The 20370-nt window shown below is 42.5% G+C and overlaps 1 protein-coding gene across 1 annotated transcript in view; it reads left to right on the top strand.

Moving 5' to 3' along the window:
• The window catches only part of LOC128636500 (RNA polymerase-associated protein CTR9 homolog), a 741649-nt gene that overhangs the window by 27973 nt on the left and 693306 nt on the right, over positions 1 to 20370 (top strand). Inside the window, exons 3-7 of the mRNA XM_053689508.1 lie at positions 7275 to 7514; positions 15983 to 16100; positions 16212 to 16301; positions 19529 to 19677; positions 19769 to 19876. Of these exons, the coding sequence (XP_053545483.1) occupies positions 7275 to 7514; positions 15983 to 16100; positions 16212 to 16301; positions 19529 to 19677; positions 19769 to 19876 (705 nt within the window). The remainder of the gene's footprint in view (positions 1 to 7274; positions 7515 to 15982; positions 16101 to 16211; positions 16302 to 19528; positions 19678 to 19768; positions 19877 to 20370) is intronic.

Below are 20370 nucleotides of genomic sequence, written 5' to 3'. Positions count from 1 at the left end.
GTTATGGGTCCAGATCCAGGGATCCGGGAGCGGTTCTGATAGATGCTTTGACAGCACCTTGGACCTTCGGGATGGCTTATGTGTTTCCACCCTTCCCGATGCTTCCTCGATTGATTGCCAGAATCAAACAGGAGAGAGCATCAGTGATTCTAATAGCGCCTGCATGGCCACGCAGGACTTGGTATGCAGATCTAGTGGACATGTCATCCTGTCCACCTTGGTCGCTACCTCTGAAACAGGACCTTCTGATCCAGGGTCCCTTCAAACATCAAAATCTAATTTCTCTGAAGCTGACTGCTTGGAAATTGAACGCTTGATTTTATCAAAACGTGGTTTTTCTGAGTCAGTTATTGATACCTTAATACAGGCTAGGAAGCCTGTTACCAGAAAGATTTACCATAAGATATGGCGCAAATACTTATATTGGTGCGAATCCAAGAGTTACTCATGGAGTAAGGTTAGGATTCCGAGGATATTGTCTTTTCTACAAGAAGGTTTAGAAAAGGGTTTATCCGCTAGTTCCTTAAAGGGACAGATTTCAGCTCTGTCCATTCTTTTACACAAACGTCTGTCAGAAGTTCCGGACGTTCAAGCTTTTTGTCAGGCTTTAGCTAGGATCAAGCCTGTGTTTAAAACTGTTGCTCCACCATGGAGTTTGAACTTAGTTCTTAATGTTTTACAGGGGGTTCCGTTTGAACCCCTTCATTCCATTGATATCAAGTTGTTATCTTGGAAAGTTCTGTTTTTAATGGCGATTTCCTCGGCTCGAAGAGTCTCTGAGTTATCTGCCTTACATTGTGATTCTCCTTATCTGATTTTTCATTCAGACAAGGTAGTTCTGCGTACTAAACCTGGGTTCCTACCTAAGGTGGTCACTAACAGGAATATCAATCAAGAGATTGTGGTTCCATCTTTGTGTCCTAATCCTTCTTCGAAAAAGGAACGTCTGCTACACAATCTAGATGTAGTCCATGCCCTGAAATTTTATCTACAGGCAACTAAGGATTTTCGACAAACGTCTTCCCTGTTTGTCGTTTATTCTGGTCAGAGGAGAGGTCAAAAAGCTTCGGCTACCTCTCTCTCCTTTTGGCTTCGTAGCATAATACGGTTAGCCTATGAGACTGCTGGACAGCAGCCTCCTGAAAGAATTACAGCACATTCTACTAGAGCTGTGGCTTCCACTTGGGCCTTTAAGAATGAGGCTTCTGTTGAACAGATTTGCAAGGCTGCAACTTGGTCTTCTCTTCATACTTTTTCCAAATTTTCCAAATTTGACACTTTTGCTTCTTCGGAGGCTGTTTTTGGGAGAAAGGTTCTTCAGGCAGTGGTTCCTTCCGTATAAAGAGCCTGCCTGTCCCTCCCGTCATCCGTGTACTTTAGCTTTGGTATTGGTATCCCATAAGTAATGGATGATCCGTGGACTGGATACACTTAACAAGAGAAAACATAATTTATGCTTACCTGATAAATTTATTTCTCTTGTAGTGTATCCAGTCCACGGCCCGCCCTGTCACTTTAAGGCAGGTAATTTTTCCATTAAACTACAGTCACCACTGCACCCTATGGTTTTCCTTTCTCTGCATGTTTTCGGTCGAATGACTGGTAATGGCAGTTAGGGGAGGAGCTATATAGCAGCTCTGCTGGGTGAATCCTCTTGCACTTCCTGTTGGGGAGGAGTTAATATCCCATAAGTAATGGATGATCCGTGGACTGGATACACTACAAGAGAAATAAATTTATCAGGTAAGCATAAATTATGTTTTTGCCTAGAAAGTTTCCTGAGGCTTTCCACTGTTATAGTATAAAAGTTACAGTTGGTGCAGTTAAAATTACAAACTGTGACATTCAGCTTCCCTCAGCAGTCCCCTGCATGCTATAGGACATCTCTGAAGGGCTCAAAAGGCTTCAAAAGTAGGAGCTGTGGCAGTTGTTATGACTGTTTAAAAAACATTTTTCGTTTTGTTAATCTGTTTTTTGTATTAAGGGGTTAATCATCCATTTGCAAGTGGGTGCAATGCTCTGCTAACTTGTTACATACACTGTAAAAAATTCGTTTTTTTGCCTTTTTTCACTGTTATTTCAAATTTTGCCAAAATTTGTTTCTCTTAAAGGCACAGTAACGTTTTTTATATTGCTTGTTAACTTTGTTTAAAGTGTTTTCCAAGCTTGCTAGTCTCATTGCTAGTCTGTACAAACATGTCTGACACAGAGGAAACTACTTGTTCATTATGTTTAAAAGCCATGGTGGAGCCCCATAGGAGAATGTGTACTAAATGTATTGATTTCACCTTAAACAGTAAAGATCAGTCTTTATCTATAAAAGAATTGTCACCAGAGGGGTCTGTCGAGGGGGAAGTTATGCCGACTAACTCTCCCCACGTGTCGGACCCTTCGCCTCCCGCTCGAGGGACGCACGCTAATATGGCGCCAAGTACATCAGGGATGCCCATAGCGATTACTTTGCAGGACATGGCTGCAATCATGAATAATACCCTGTCACAGGTATTAGCCAGATTGCCTGAATTGAGAGGTAAGCGCAATAGCTCTGGGGTTAGACGAGATACAGAGCGCGTAGATGCTGTAAGAGCCATGTCTGATACTGCGTCACAATATGCAGAACCTGAGGACGGAGAGCTTCAGTCTGTGGGTGACGTCTCTGAATCGGGGAGACCTGATTCAGAGATTTCTAATTTTAAATTTAAGCTTGAGAACCTCCGTGTGTAACTTGGGGAGGTATTAGCTGCTCTGAATGACTGTGACACAATTGCAGTGCCAGAGAAATTGTGTAGGCTGGATAAATACTATGCAGTGCCGGTGAGTACTGATGTTTTTCCAATACCTAAAAGGCTTACAGAAATTATTAGTAAGGAGTGGGATAGACCCGGTGTGCCCTTTTCCCCACCTCCTATATTTAGAAAAATGTTTCCAATAGATGCCACTACACGGGACTTATGGCAGACAGTCCCTAAGGTGGAGGGAGCAGTTTCTACTTTAGCAAAGCGTACCACTATCCCGGTTGAGGACAGTTGTGCTTTTTCAGATCCAATGGATAAAAAATTAGAGGGTTACCTTAAGAAAATGTTTATTCAACAAGGTTTTATTTTACAGCCCCTTGCATGCATTGCGCCTGTCACTGCTGCGGCAGCGGCGTTCTGGTTTGAGGCCCTGGAAGAGGCCATCCATACAGCTCCATTGACTGAAATTATTGACAAGCTTAGAACACTTAAGCTAGCTAACTCATTTGTTTCTGATGCCATTGTTCATTTGACTAAACTAACGGCTAAGAATTCCGGATTCGCCATCCAGGCGCGTAGGGCGCTATGGCTTAAATCCTGGTCAGCTGATGTGACTTCAAAGTCTAAATTACTTAACATTCCTTTCAAGGGGCAGACCTTATTCGGGCCTGGTTTGAAAGAAATTATTGCTGACATTACTGGAGGTAAGGGTCATACCCTTCCTCAGGACAGGGCCAAATCAAGGGCCAAACAGTCTAATTTTCGTGCCTTTCGAAATTTCAAGGCAGGTGCAGGATCAGCTCCCTCTACTTCAAAACAAGAGGGAACTTTTGCTCAATCTAAGCAGGCCTGGAAACCTACCCAGTCCTGGAACAAGGGCAAGCAGGCCAGAAAGCCTGCTGCTGCCTCCAAGACAGCATGAAGGAGCGGCCCCCTATCCGACAACGGATCTAGTGGGGGGCAGACTCTCTCTCTTCGCCCAGGCGTGGGCAAGAGATGTTCAGGATCCCTGGGCGTTGGAGATCATATCTCAGGGATATCTTCTGGACTTCAAAGCTTCTCCCCCACAAGGGAGATTTCACCTTTCAACATTATCTGCAAACCAGATAAAGAAAGAGGCATTCCTAAGCTGCATGCAAGACCTCCTTGTAATGGGAGTGATCCATCCAGTTCCGCGGACGGAACAAGGACAGGGGTTTTATTCAAATCTGTTTGTGGTTCCCAAAAAAGAGGGAAACTTCAGACCAATTTTGGATCTAAAGATCCTAAACAAATTCCTCAGAGTTCCATCATTCAAGATGGAAACTATTCGAACCATTTTACCCATGATCCAAGAGGGTCAGTACATGACCACAGTGGACTTAAAGGATGCCTACCTTCACATTCCGATCCACAAGAATCATCATCGGTTCCTGAGGTTTGCCTTTCTAGACAGGCATTACCAGTTTGTAGCTCTTCCATTCGGGTTGGCTACAGCCCCAAGAATTTTTACAAAGGTTCTGGGCTCACTTTTGGCGGTTCTAAGACCCGCGAGGCATAGCGGTGGCTCCTTACCTAGACGACATCCTGATACAGGCGTCAAGCTTTCAAATTGCCAAATCTCATACAGAGATAGTTCTAGCATTTCTGAGGTCGCATGGGTGGAAAGTGAACGAAGAAAAGAGTTCTCTATCTCCTCTCACAAGGGTTTCCTTCCTAGGGACTCTGATAAATTCTATAGAAATTAAAATTTATCTGACGGAGTCCAGGTTATCAAAACTTCTAAATGCTTGCCGTGTTCTTCACTCCATTCCGCGCCCCACGGTGGCTCAGTGCATGGAAGTAATCGGCTTAATGGTAGCGGCGATGGACATAGTGCCATTTGCGCGCCTGCATCTCAGACCGCTGCAATTATGCATGCTCAGTCAGTGGAATGGGGATTACACAGATTTGTCCCCTCTACTAAATCTGGATCAGGAGACCAGAGATTCTCTTCTCTGGTGGTTATCTCGGGTCCATCTGTCCAAAGGTATGACGTTTCGCAGGCCAGATTGGACCATTGTAACAACAGACGCCAGCCTTCTAGGTTGGGGTGCAGTCTGAAACTCCCTGAAGGCTCAGGGTTCATGGACTCAGGAGGAGAAACTCCTCCCAATAAATATTCTGGAGTTAAGAGCAATATTCAATGCTCTTCTAGCTTGGCCTCAGTTAGCAACACTGAGGTTCATCAGATTTCAGTCGGACAACATCACGACTGTGGCTTACATCATCCATCAAGGGGGGACCAGGAGTTCCCTAGCGATGTCAGAAGTCTCCAAGATAATTCGCTGGGCAGAGACTCACTCTTGCCACCTATCAGCGATCCATATCCCAGGGGTAGAGAACTGGGAGGCGGATTTTCTAAGTCGTCAGACTTTTCATCCGGGGGAGTGGGAACTCCATCCGGAGGTGTTTGCTCAATTGGTTCTCCGTTGGGGCAAACCAGAACTGGATCTCATGGCGTCTCGCCAGAACGCCAAGCTTCCTTGTTACGGATCCAGGTCCAGGGACCCAGAAGCGGCACTGATAGATGCTCTAGCAGCGCCTTGGTTCTTCAACCTGGCCTATGTGTTTCCACCGTTTCCTCTGCTCCCTCGTCTGATTGCCAAAATCAAACAGGAGAGAGCATCGGTGATATTGATAGCGCCTGCGTGGCCACGCAGGACCTGGTATGCAGACCTAGTGGACATGTCATCCTTTCCACCATGGACTCTGCCTCTGAGACAAGACCTTCTAATACAAGGTCCTTTCAATCATCCGAATCTACTTTCTCTGAGACTGACTGCATGGAGATTGAACGCTTGATCCTATCAAAGCGTGGCTTCTCCGAGTCAGTAATTGATACCTTAATAGAGGCACGAAAGCCTGTCACCAGGAAAATTAACCACAAGATTTGGCGTAAATATCTTCATTGGTGTGAATCCAAGAATTACTCATGGAGTAGGGTTAGGATTCCTAGGATATTGTCCTTCCTCCAAGAGGGTTTGGACAAAGGACTATCAGCTAGTTCTTTAAAGGGACATATTTCTGCTCTGTCTATTCTTTTACACAAGCGTCTGGCAGAAGTTTCAGACGTTCAGGCATTTTGTCAAGCTTTAGTTAGAATTAAGCCTGTGTTTAAACCTGTTGCTCCCCCATGGAGCTTAAACTTGGTTCTTAAAGTTCTTCAAGGGGTTCCGTTTGAACCCCTTCATTCTATTGATATCAAACTTCTATCATGGAAAGTTCTTTTTCTGATGGCTATTTCCTCGGCTCGAAGAGTCTCAGAGTTATCTGCCTTACATTGTGATTCTCCTTATCTGATCTTTCATTCAGATAAAGTAGTTCTGCGTACAAAACCTGGGTTTTTACCTAAGGTGGTTTCTAACAAGAATATCAATCAAGAGATTGTTGTTCCATCATTATGCCCTAATCCTCCTTCAAAGAAGGAACGTCTTTTGCATAATCTAGACGTAGTCCGTGCATTGAAGTTTTACTTGCAGGCTACTAAAGATTTTCGCCAAACATCTCACCTGTTTGTTATTTACTCTGGACAGAGGAGAGGTCAAAAGGCCTCGGCAACCTCTCTTTCTTTTTGGCTTCGGAGTATAATCCGTTTAGCATATGAGACTGCTGGACAGCAGCCCCCTGAAAGAATTACAGCTCATTCTACTAGAACTGTGGCTTCCACCTGGGCCTTTAAAAATGAGGCCTCTGTTGAACAGATTTGCAAGGCTGCGACTTGGTCTTCGCTTCATACCTTTTCAAAATTTTACAAATTTGATACTTTTGCTTCTTCGGAGGCTGTTTTTGGGAGAAAGGTTCTACAGCCAGTGGTTCCTTCCGTTTAAGTTCCTGCCTTGTCCCTCCCATCATCCGTGTACTTAAGCTTTGGTATTGGTATCCCACAAGTAATGGATGATCCGTGGACTGGATACACTTAACAAGAGAAAACATAATTTATGCTTACCTGATAAATTTATTTCTCTTGTAGTGTATCCAGTCCACGGCCCGCCCTGTCCTTTTAAGGCAGGTCTAAATTTTAATTAAACTTCAGTCACCACTGCACCCTATGGTTTCTCCTTTCTCGGCTTGTTTCGGTCGAATGACTGGATATGGCAGTTAGGGGAGGAGCTATATAGCAGCTCTGCTGTGGGTGATCCTCTTGCAACTTCCTGTTGGGAAGGAGAATATCCCACAAGTAATGGATGATCCGTGGACTGGATACACTACATGAGAAATAAATTTATCAGGTAAGCATAAATTATGTTTTTTGGTTCAGAACCTGGGTAGCACTTGCTGATTGGTGGCCACCAAATGTAGCCACCATTCTGCAAGGCCTACCCAGGTGCTGAACCAAAAATGGGCCGGCTCTTAATCTTACATTATTGCTTTTTCAAATAAAGATAGCAAGATAACTAAGAACAATTGGTAATAGGAGTAAATTAGAAAGTTGCTTAAAATAGCCTGCTCTAACTGAATTATGAATGAAAAAATTGGGTTTAATGTCACTTTAATGTCACTTTAATGTTACCTTTACAGCTGGAGTATTACAAACAGGGGAAAATCGAAAATTTTGTGAAACTGCTGGAGGCTGCACGTGTTCATGGCAACTTAGACTATCAGAACTACAAAAAAGACCAGATGGCTTGTCTGGATACGCTTGCTGCGTTTTATGTGCAACAAGCACGCACAGAGAAAAATACAGGCAACAAGAAAAAGCTTATTAATCTGGCAACTCTCCTGTACTCCATGGGCGATAAAATCATTATGTACGATCAGGTTAGCTATGCTATGTAGTCTGATACTTTGTTTTTTCATAAATAAATTCTAGTTGACGTCTTATCTGGATTTTGAATTTTTTTTTTAAGACATATATACCAGGGCTTGACAAACCCAGGCGCCAGGGAGCCAAATGTGCCTTATAATCAGGCCCTGGCACACAGTTTAATGCCCCCAACACCCCCATTGGTGCCTCCCAAAACCTCCTGCTATCCGCCACCAACCACATCTAAAATTTCATCTGGTAAAGCTGGATCCTTTCTAGGCCTCGCAGCTGTGAAATACAAATCCAATTTTGGCCAATCCCTACCTCTAATACCTCCTGCAAACCCTAATTACCAGCAATGTTACATGAGGGAGACTAAACCCATATTTTTTTTCTTTCAGGATTCGCAACTTTCTAATTTACTTCTATTATTAATTTTTCTTCATTCTCTTGGTATCTTTATTGGAAAAGCAGAAATATAAGCTTAGGACCAAGCCCATTTTTGGTTCAGCACCTGGGTAGCGCTTGCTGATTGGTGGCTAAATGTAGCCACCAATCAGCAAACACGTTCCAGGGTGCTGAACCAAAAATAGGCCGGCTCCTAAGCTTATTCCCCTTTTTTCAAATAAAGAGAACAAAGAAAAATTGATAACAGGAGTAAATTAGAAAGTTGCTTAAAATTGCATGCTCTATCTGAATCATGAACGAAAAAAAAACATAATTTATGCTTACCTGATAAATTCCTTTCTCCTGTAGTGTAGTCAGTCCACGGGTCATCCATTACTTATGGGATATTAACTCCTCCCCAACAGGAAGTGCAAGAGGATCACCCAAGCAGAGCTGCTATATAGCTCCTCCCCTCTACGTCACACCCAGTCATTCGACCAAAAACCAAACGAGAAAGGAGAAACTATAGGGTGCAGTGGTGACTGGAGTATAATTTAAAATTTAGACCTGCCATAAAAAACAGGGCGGGCCGTGGACTGACTACACTACAGGAGAAAGGAATTTATCAGGTAAGCATAAATTATGTTTTCTCCTGTTAAGTGTAGTCAGTCCACGGGTCATCCATTACTTATGGGATACCAATACCAAAGCTAAAGTACACGGATGACGGGAGGGACAGGCAGGATCTTTATACGGAAGGAACCACTGCCTGAAGAACCTTTCTCCCAAAAACAGCCTCCGAAGAAGCAAAAGTGTCAAATTTGTAAAATTTGGAAAAAGTATGAAGAGAAGACCAAGTTGCAGCCTTGCAAATCTGTTCAACAGAGGCCTCATTCTTAAAGGCCCAAGTGGAAGCCACAGCTCTAGTAGAATGAGCTGTAATCCTTTCAGGAGGCTGCTGTCCAGCAGTCTCATAGGCTAAACGTATTATGCTACGAAGCCAAAAGGATAGAGAGGTAGCAGATGCTTTTTGACCTCTCCTCTGTCCAGAATAAACGACAAACAGGGAAGAAGTTTGGCGAAAATCTTTAGTTGCCTGTAAATAAAATTTCAGGGCACGGACTACGTCTAGATTGTGCAGAAGTCGTTCCTTCTTTGAAGAAGGGTTAGGGCACAATGATGGAACAACAATCTCTTGATTGATATTCTTGTTAGTGACTACCTTAGGTAAGAACCCAGGTTTAGTACGCAGAACTACCTTATCTGAATGAAAAATCAGATAAGGAGAATCACAATGTAAGGCTGATAACTCAGAGACTCTACGAGCCGAGGAAATAGCCATTAAAAACAGAACTTTCCAAGATAACAGCTTGATATCAATGGAATGAAGGGGTTCAAACGGAACACCCTGTAAAACGTTAAGAACTAAGTTTAAGCTCCACGGTGGAGCTACAGTCTTAAACACAGGCTTAATCCTAGCCAAAGCCTGACAAAAAGCCTGAACGTCTGGAACTTCTGACAGACGTTTGTGTAAAAGGATGGACAGAGCTGAGATCTGTCCCTTTAAAGAACTTGCAGATAAACCCTTTTCTAAACCTTCTTGTAGAAAAGACAATATCCTAGGAATCCTAACCTTACTCCATGAGTAACTCTTGGATTCGCACCAGTGTAAGTATTTACGCCATATCTTATGGTAAATTTTCCTGGTAACAGGTTTCCTAGCCTGTATTAAGGTATCGATTACTGACTCCGAAAATCCACGCTTTGATAAAATCAAGCGTTCAATTTCCATGCAGTCAGCTTCAGAGAAATTAGATTTTGATGTTTGAAAGGACCCTGAATTAGAAGGTCCTGTCTCAGAGGCAGAGACCAAGGTGGACAGGATGACATGTCCACTAGACCTGCATACCAGGTCCTGCGTGGGCACGCAGGCGCTATTAGAATCACCGATGCTTTCTCCTGTTTGATCCTGGCAATCAAACGAGGAAGCATCGGGAAGGGTGGAAACACATAAGCCATCCTGAAGGTCCAAGGTGCTGTCAAAGCATCTACCAGGACCGCTCCCGGGTCCCTGGACCTGGACCCGTAACAAGGAAGCTTGGCGTTCTGGCGAGACGCCATGAGATCCATATCTGGTTTGCCCCAACGTCGAAGTATGTGGGCAAAGACCTCCGGATGAAGTTCCCACTCCCCCGGATGAAAAGTCTGGCGACTTAGGAAATCCGCCTCCCAGTTCTCCACTCCTGGGATGTGGATCGCTGACAGGTGGCAAGAGTGAGACTCTGCCCAGCGAATTATCTTTGATACTTCCATCATCGATAGGGAACTCTTTGTCCCTCCTTGATGGTTGATGTAAGCCACAGTCGTGATGTTGTCCGACTGAAACCTGATGAACCTCAGAGTTGCTAACTGAGGCCAAGCCAGAAGGGCATTGAGAACTGCTCTCAATTCCAGAATGTTTATTGGAAGGAGACTCTCCTCCTGAGTCCATGATCCCTGAGCCTTCAGGGAATTCCAGACAGCGCCCCAACCTAGTAGGCTGGCGTCTGTTGTTACAATTGTCCAGTCTGGCCTGCTGAAGGGCATCCCCCTGGACAGATGTGGCCGAGAAAGCCACCATAGAAGAGAATCTCTGGTCTCTTGATCCAGATTCAGCGTAGGGGACAAATCTGAGTAATCCCCATTCCACTGACTTAGCATGCACAATTGCAGCGGTCTGAGATGCAGGCGTGCAAAAGGAACTATGTCCATTGCCGCTACCATTAAGCCGATTACCTCCATGCATTGAGCCACTGACGGGTGTTGAATGGAATGAAGGACACGGCAAGCATTTAGAAGCTTTGTTAACCTGTCCTCTGTCAGGTAAATTTTCATTTCTATAGAATCTATAAGAGTCCCCAAGAAGGGAACTCTTGTGAGTGGTAAGAGAGAACTCTTCTCCTCGTTCACTTTCCACCCATGCGACCTTAGAAATGCCAGTACTAACTCTGTATGAGACTTGGCAGTTTGAAAGCTTGACGCTTGTATCAGAATGTCGTCTAGGTACGGAGCCACCGCAATTCCTCGCGGTCTTAGTACCGCCAGAAGAGAGCCCAGAACCTTTGTAAAGATTCTTGGAGCCGTAGCCAACCCGAATGGAAGAGCTACAAACTGGTAATGCCTGTCTAGGAAGGCAAACCTTAGATACCGGTAATGTTCTTTGTGAATCGGTATGTGAAGGTAAGCATCCTTTAAATCCACTGTGGTCATGTACTGACCTCTTTGGATCATGGGTAAGATTGTCCGAATAATTTCCATTTTGAACGATGGAACTCTTAGGAATTTGTTTAGGATCTTTAAATCCAAAATTGGTCTGAAGGTTCCCTCTTTTTTGGGAACCACAAACAGATTTGAGTAAAACCCTTGTCCGTGTTCCGACCGCGGAACTGAGTGGATCACTCCCATTAGTAAAAGGTCTTGTACACAGCGTAGAAATGCCTCTTTCTTTATCTGGTTTGTTGACAACCTTGAAAGGTGAAATCTCCCTTGTGGAGGAGAAGCTTTGAAGTCCAGAAGATATCCCTGAGATATGATCTCCAACGCCCAGGGATCCTGGACATCTCTTGCCCAAGCCTGGGCGAAGAGAGAGAGTCTGCCCCCCACTAGATCCGTTCCCGGATCGGGGGTCCTCACTTCATGCTGTCTTAGGGGCAGCAGCAGGTTTTCTGGCCTGCTTGCCCTTGTTCCAGGTCTGGTTAGGTTTCCAGCCTTGTCTGTAGCGAGCAACAGCTCCTTCCTGTTTTGGAGCAGAGGAAGTTGATGCTGCTCCTGCCTTGAAGTTACGAAAGGCACGAAAATTAGACTGTCTAGCCCTAGGTTTGGCTCTGTCTTGAGGCAGGGCATGGCCTTTACCTCCCGTAATATCAGCGATAATTTCTTTCAAACCGGGCCCGAATAAAGTCTGCCCCTTGAAAGGTATGTTAAGTAATTTAGATTTAGAAGTAACATCAGCTGACCAGGATTTTAGCCACAGCGCTCTGCGTGCCTGAATGGCGAATCCGGAATTCTTAGCCGTAAGTTTAGTTAAATGTACTACGGCATCAGAAATAAATTAATTAGCTAGCTAAAGGGTTTTAAGCTTGTGTGTAATCTCATCTAATGGCGCTGAGTCAAGGGTCTCTTCCAGAGACTCAAACCAAAATGCTGCCGCAGCCGTGACAGGCGCAATGCATGCAAGGGGTTGCAATATAAAACCTTGTTGAACAAACATTTTCTTAAGGTAACCCTCTAACTTTTTATCCATTGGATCTGAAAAGGCACAGCTATCCTCCACCGGGATAGTGGTACGCTTAGCTAAAGTAGAAACTGCTCCCTCCACCTTAGGGGCCGTTTGCCATAAGTCCCGTGTGGTGGCGTCTATTGGAAACATTTTTCTGAATATAGGAGGGGGTGAGAAAGGCACACCGGGTCTATCCCACTCCTTAGTAACAATATCAGTAAGTCTCTTAGGTATAGGAAAAACGTCAGTACTCGTCGGTACCGCAAAATATTTATCCAACCTACACATTTTCTCTGGGATTGCAACTGTGTTACAATCATTCAGAGCCGCTAACACCTCCCCTAGTAATACACGGAGGTTTTCCAGCTTAAACTTAACATTTGAAATGTCTGAATCCAGTTTATTTGGATCAGACCCGTCACCCGCAGAATGAAGCTCTCCGTCCTCATGTTCTGCAAATTGTGACGCAGTATCAGACATGGCCCTAGCATTATCAGCGCACTCTGTTCTCACCCCAGAGTGATCTCGTTTACCCCTAAGTTCTGGCAATTTAGACAAAACTTCAGTCATAACATTAGCCATGTCTTGTAGAGTGATTTGTAATGGCCGCCCGAGCGGGAGATGCAGGTACTGACACGTGAGGCAAGTTAGTCGGCATAACTTCCCCCTCGTTGTCTGGTGAATGTTGTTTAACATGTACAGATTGACTTTTATTTAAAGTAGCATCAATGCAATTAGTACATAAATTTATATTGGGCTCCACCTTGGCTTTTGAACATATTGCACAAAGAGATTCCTCTGTGTCAGACATGTTTAACAAACTAGCAATTAGACTAGCAAGCTTGGAAATACTTTTCAACTAAATTTACAAGCAATATGGAAAACGTTACTGTGCCTTTAAGAAGCACAGAAAAACTATGACAGTTGAATAACAATGAACCGGATTAGTTATATAAACCAAATTTTCCCAGTAAAAGCATAAATTTAGCAAAGGATTGCACTCATTAGCAATGGATGATTAACCCTTAATATCAGAAAAAACGTATAACAATTGAAAATATAAACGTTTTTATCACAGTCAAAGCACAGTCTCACAGGTCTGCTGTGAGTGATTACCTCCCTCAAAACAAGTTTTGAAGACACCTGAGCTCTGTGGAGACGTCCTGGATCATGCAGGGAGAAAGGGCAGACTGTGACTGAATTTCTGATGCGTAGTAAAAGCGCCAAAATAGGCCCCTCCCACTCACATAAAACAGTGAGGGAAGCTCAGTAAACTGTTTTAATTTAAAACAAACGACAGCCATGTGGAAAATAACGCCCAAAACAATTATTCACCAAGTACCTCAGATAATTAAACGATTTAACATGCCAGCAAACGTTTAAAATCTAGCTTATGAAATGTCATTAAAAGCCTGCTGCTAGTCGTTCACACTGCAAGTTAGGCTAAAAGTTATATGCATACAGTATTGTCCCAGTGAAGTGCCATTCCCCAGAATACTGAAGTGTAAACATACATACATATCAGCCTGATACCAGTTGCTACTACTGCATTTAAGGCTGTACTTACATTATATCGGTATTGGCAGTATTTTCTCAGTCAATTCCATTCCTTAGAAAATAATATACTGCAACATACCTCTTTGCAGGTGAACCTGCCCGCTGTCCCCTGATCTGAAGTTACCGCACTCCTCAGAATGGCCGAGAACAGCAAATGGATCTTAGTTACGTCCGCTAAGATCATACAAAAAACTCAGGTAGATTCTTCTTCAAATTCTGCCTGAGAAGGAAACAACACACTCCGGTGCCGTTTAAAATAACAAACTTTTGATTGAAGATATAAAAACTAAGTTTAATCACCACAGTCCTCTCACACATCCTATCTATTAGTTGGGTGCAAGAGAATGACTGGGTGTGACGTAGAGGGGAGGAGCTATATAGCAGCTCTGCTTGGGTGATCCTCTTGCACTTCCTGTTGGGGAGGAGTTAATATCCCATAAGTAATGGATGACCCGTGGACTGACTACACTTAACAGGAGAAATTGGGTTTAGTTTCCCTTCAATGTCACTTGATTTGACGTGCAATTCCCAACTGGAGCTGTCAGTAACATGACGGACAGATTGTGGATTAAGCAGTCGGGAATGTGTGAGCATTGATGTAGCCCTGCTATATTGATAAGGGTAGCCAAAAGCTTCTGTCTCCTAAATGTATGGGCTGGCTACTACATTTTGAACAAATTAGTTGAGCCCTGATATACTAATATTTCCATACAGCCAAAAAAGAGAAACAGCACTCTGATTTGAGGTTTGTTTCAATGCACAGAACAACCGATAGGAATTCTCATTTTCTGACAAATGTTTACAATATGTTGTGGATCAGTAGCTGATTTACACATTGGGGCCAAATTATTAAGCTCCGAATGGAGCTTGATGTCCTTGTGTCCGTGCCAGGCTTCAGGCTCGCCGGAAACAGTAGTTATGAAGCAGCGGTCTAAAGACCGCTGCTACATAACTTGTCCGCTGCCTCTGAGGCTGCGGTCTTCAATCCGCACGATCCTATACGATCGGTCTGATTGACACCCCCTGCTAGCGGCCGATTGACTGCGAAACTGCAGGGGACGGCATTGCACAAGCAGTTCACAAGAAATGCTTGTGTAATGATAAATGCACTCTACCAGGAACGAATAACAAGTCAGTAGCTTGTTTAATGGCGAGTTATCACCTAGGAGCAAGCCTTTTTTGGCCCAATTGTGCTTTTCACAGAAGAGAACTTTCCTGAAGTATATCAGTCTAATCCCGCAAAGTAAGGTCAGTCTAGTCCCGAAATACCAGGTAATCCTCCTCTGAACAAGGAACATGGCAACCCAAGACGTTCGTTTTGGCCTTCTGTGGGCCTTGTCAGTGAGGTGTAGCCATATCCCTCTAAGAACATTGAGATGTTAATATAAAATGATAAATCGTAAATATTAAAAAAAAAACTGCAATATACTTTCATTATTTATTCGGTCCCCTACCCCTGAAATTCTATTTTGATATTGTGAGATTTTTCAATTCCTGTTAGAAATGGAAGTGCTGACCACTGTTGTATTCTACACAGCCATTGGCTGCACACTCTAGTGACCTATTGATAACTGTCCTTAATTGGCCACAGCAAAGAAGGTAACCTAAGTTACAACATGGCAGCTCCTGTTGTTTTATAAACACTAAAACTTTACACTTTAAACTATGTTAATATTTAAACAGCTAATTAAACTTTTAAAAAATACATCTACATGTTATTCACAGACTAATCTTTTCTATGAAAGCCTCATTCTATCTAACATTTATTTAGAGTTTAATGTCCCTTTAACCAGACCATAGAACAAGACACTGAGCTGTTATTTGTTCCTGGTAAATTGCTTTACTTTCTGTATATATTTGTATTATGACCCTGGGGAAAAACTCCCTTGGGGTGATGGGGGAACCCAGACCTATTCTCCTTGCCCAATGTGTCAGAGGGATATAGTTGCACATCACTGATGAGGACCAAAGGAGGCTGAAATGATCACCTAGGGTTGCCATTTCCCTTGTTCAGAGAAGAATTGCCTGGTATTTAGGGTCTGGACTGACCTTGTTAGGCTGATCAGACTGATATACTTAATGAAAGTTCTTCTCTGTAAAAAGCACAATTAGGCTAAAAGAAGCTACTCCCAGGTGGTAACCGGGCCATAAAACACACCACTGAGCTGTTTGTTCCTGGCAGATTGCTTCTCTTTCTGTATGTATTGATATTAGTTTGCATACAATCACTTTCTGTATGTTCCCTGCCCCTAAACAACTTGCTTGTGTCTCTGTGTTTAGAACCACTTGCTAGGAAGAGCGTGCTTCTGTCTCCTGCAAGGCGGCATGGTAGACCAGGCAGATGCCCAATTCCACTTTGTGCTCAACCAGTCTCCAAATAACATACCAGCTCTGCTTGGTAAGACTTCAGAGTGTGAATGGTTAGGGTGCATTGCTGCCGTCTGGTCAATATCTTGTCATTGGAATTGTATAATAATTATTTAAGTTTTTGTCTGTGTTGTTTTTCAAGGTAAAGCGTGCATCTCCTTTAACAAGAAGGACTACAGAGGCTCACTAGCTTGCTATAAGAAAGCCCTGCGTACAAACCCAGGCTGCCCTGGTAAGTTGTTGAGATACCTAGGTAGGCATCTGTAGCACTTCATGGCAGGTAAAAATCCTGCCATCTAGTTCTCTTGGAAATGGATAACATTCTTGCAAAACTGCTGCCATATTGTGCTCTAGACACGTGCATGCCCCTGTGCCTACCTCCCTGCTTTCCAAGAAAAGATACCAAGAGAATGAAGAAAATGTGATAATAGAAGTAATTTAGAAATTTGTTTAAAATTGTATGCTCTATCTGAACCATGATTGACTTTGTTCTTTTAGTATCATTTGTTAAAAACCATACCTAGGCAGGTTTAGGAGCAGCAGTGCACTACTGGGAGCAAGCTGCTGATTGGTTGCTACACATATAAATCTCTTGTCATGTGTTCGGCTAGCTCCCAGTAGTGCATTGCTGGAACAATGTTTAATTCCTCTTAACACATTTATTTTTGCAGTTTTATGTCCCCTTTAATGAATGAGATGACTTAATTACTCAGAAGCAGTTTTATCTAATTCTTATACACCCAGATTGCAAGTTGTGCGCTAAACCCGGTGCGTAAATAACTCTAAAAATGCATTTAAAAAGCAGGAATGTAAAGCTTAGGAGCTGGCTCATTTTAGGTTCAGCACCTTGGATAGCGCTTGCTTATTGGTGGCTACATTTAGCAAGCCAATAAGCAAGCATGACCCAGGCTTAGAACCAAAAGTTTACATTCCTGCTTTTTAAATAAAGATAGCAAGAGAACGACAAAAAATTGATTATAGGAGTAAATTAGAAAGTTGCTTAAAATTGCTGCTCTGTTTGAATCATAAAAGCAAAAAATTAAGTTGTGTCCCTTTAAATATGATTAAAACTTTATTAAAAAATAAGAGTATGTTCAAAACGCTTATATATGTTTGAGATGCTTTATATCATTCATCCATTGATATTCTACTCTGAGCATCTGTACATCTTCATGTAGCTGGTCTCACTCTATATAATCCATAGTTATCTCTGTTTCAGACATGTAAAACATGTTTAAGGAAGTCAATAAACACATTATGCAATATTTTCATGTGCTCTGAAATATTTAAAGGCATATAAAACCCCTATTTTGTTCTTTCAAGATTCAAATAGAGTATACAATTTTAACCAACTTTCCAATGTATTTCTATTATCAATTTTGCTTCTTTCTTTTGGTATCCTTTGTTGAAGGAGCAGTAATGCACTACTGGGAGCTAGCTGAACACATTGGGTGAGCCAATGACAAGAGGCATATATGTGCAGCCAACAATTAGCAGGAAGTTCCAGTAGTGCATTGTTGCTTCTAGGTATGCTTCAACAAAGGATGCAAAGAGAATGTTCCCAATTCGATAATCAAAGTAAACTGGAAAGTTTTTTAAAATTCTACGCTCCATCTCAATCATGAAAGCTTAATCATTAAAGGGACAGTCTAGTCAAAGTTAAACTTTCATGATTCAGATAGGGCATGCAATTCTAAACTACTTTCCAATTTACTTTTATCATCAAATTTGCTTTGTTCTCCTGGTATTCCTTATTAAAAGCTAAACCTAGGTAGGCTCAAATACTAATTTCTAAGCCCTTGAAGGCCACCTCTTATCTCAGTGCATTTTGACAGTTTTGCACAGCTAGACAGTGCTAGTTCATGTGGGCCATATAGATAACATTGTGCTCATTCCTGTGGAGTTATTTATGAGTCAGCACTGATTAGCTAAAATGCAAGTCTGTCAAAAGATCTGAGATAAGTGGGCAGTCTGCAGAGGCTTAGATACAAAGTAATCACAGAGGTAAAAACAGAATTTCCATCTAAAGGGGAGGAAAGTCCACGGCTTCATTCATTACTTTTGGGAATTCAGAACCTGGCCACCAGGAGGAGGCAAAGACACCCCAGCCAAAGTCTTAAATACCTCCCCCACTCCCCTCATCCCCCAGTCATTCTTTGCCTTTCGTCACAGGAGGATGGCAGAGAAGTGCCCAAGATTCGTAGTAGTCTCTTATGGAGGGTAGTACTCTTCGGAATGGGACTGGAGCTTTAAGTAGTCTTGTCAGCCTCTCAGTGAGAGCCTGGGTGAAAGTTAGAGTCCGGAGATGCAGGGAGAGTCTTTCCAAAACCATCCTGACTCATATTAACAGCTCCACAAACAATCAGTGTTGACAAGTTTTGCTGCTTGCTTTTTGCACTCAAGTCCTTGTCAGGAGCGATGCTTATTCCTGTTCCACGTCATAGATTCTGGTAAGATTCCTGGCAAGGGGATTATTGAACAGGGGGGGTTTATACATAATATTGTTTATTGTGTTATTGCTGCGTTATGTGCGAGATGAGGCTCTGGCAATGGTGGAACCTTCAGGTTGACTTCCGTGAGTATTTGCGCAGCCGGTTTTGGCGCGTTTTCTCCTTAGTGAAGGGGCGGTCCTGCGAGGCATCCCGTGTGACTGGGTGTGCGGTCTCCACTTCCTCTTTTTTTGAAATCAAAGTTTTTTTATTGAGGTAATACAAGAAAGAATAAGAAACATAGACATAATCTGCATTCTGTATCATTTTGATAGATTTTGCATACAGGACATTGTTTATCTATTGTACAATTAAACCTTTTCATACAAGAGAATATAGAAATCTTGATTCAGACATAAATGACTGGGGGAGTATGGGTAGTGGGAGGATACTTAAAGGGACACTTAACCCAAATTTTTTATTTCATGATTCAGATAGAGCACACAATTTTAAGCAACTTTCTAATTTACTACTATTATTAATTTTTCTTCGTTCTCTTGCTATCTTTATTTGAAAAAGAAGGCATCTAAGCTAAGGAGCCAGCAAATTTTTATTTCAGAACCACGGACAGCACTTGTTTATTGGTGCTGTCCAATCAGCAAGGACAACCCAGTATGTTCACCAAAAATGGGCCGGCATCTAAACTTACATTCCTGCTTTTCAAATAAACATACCAAGAGAATGAAGAAAACTTGATAATAGGAGTAAATTAGAAAGTTGCTTAAAATTGCATGCTCTATCTGAATCACAAAAGAAAGAAATTGGGTTCAGTGTCCTTTTAAGCTCTGGCTGGGGTGTTCTTTGCCTCCTTCTGGTGGCCAGGCGGAGAATTTCCCAACAGTAATGAATGGAATTGTGGACTCTACATGCCATTGGAAAGAAAATAATTTATCAGGTAAGCATAAATTTTGTTTTTCCCTCATTTTTTCTATTTTTATTAAACATTTGTTTTTGATCTGTCAACTTGCAGTGGATGTCTGGATGGGTACGGGGTTTTGCTTTGCGAAACTAAACAAGCCAGAAAAAGCTTGCTTGGCCTTTAGACGGGCGCTAAAACTGAATACACAGTGCGTAGGAGCCTTGGTTGGTTTGGCTGTTCTGGAGTTGAACAGCAAAGAGGTCAGTGGTCACGTTATCTATAGCTCATCAAATTTGTCTAGGTCTTTTTCACTGCTCATTTTCACTTGATGGTATTTTTATTTCCAAACAGACAGATTCCATAAAAAACGGTGTCCAATTACTCTCAAATGCCTACTCAATAGATCCAAGTAATCCTATGGTACTGAATCATTTGGCCAACCATTTTTTCTTTAAGAAGGTAAGACTTCCATAAGCAAAATCTGTATATATTTTTTATTATTCACAAAGTAAGAACCGTTCTACACTTAGTGAAAAGCCTCTGAGTAGATAAAGTTCATTTTAAAGTATTATTATGTATTTTTTATTATCTTTCACAAATTCCACAATATTTAAGCTGTAATGTTGTGGTATAATATTTTGATCATGCATATAAATGGACATTTCTTTCATGTAATTGGCAAGAGTCCATTAGCTAGTGACGTATTGGATATACAATCCTACCAGGAGGGGCAAAGTTTCCCAAACCTCAAAATGCCTATAAATACACCCCTCACCACACCCACAATTCAGTTTTACAAACTTTGCCTCCTATGGAGGTGGTGAAGTAAGTTTGTGCTAAGATTTCTACGTTGATATGCGCTTCTCAGCATTTTGAAGCCCGATTCCTCTCAGAGTACAGTGAATGTCAGAGGGATGTGAAGGGAGTATCACCTATTGAATGCAATGGTTTTC

Source organism: Bombina bombina, chromosome 7, assembly GCF_027579735.1.
Source record: "Bombina bombina isolate aBomBom1 chromosome 7, aBomBom1.pri, whole genome shotgun sequence".
Lineage (NCBI taxonomy): Eukaryota > Metazoa > Chordata > Amphibia > Anura > Bombinatoridae > Bombina > Bombina bombina.
Note: the sequence above shows the minus strand (reverse complement) of the source record. Positions and strands in the feature narration are given on the sequence as shown.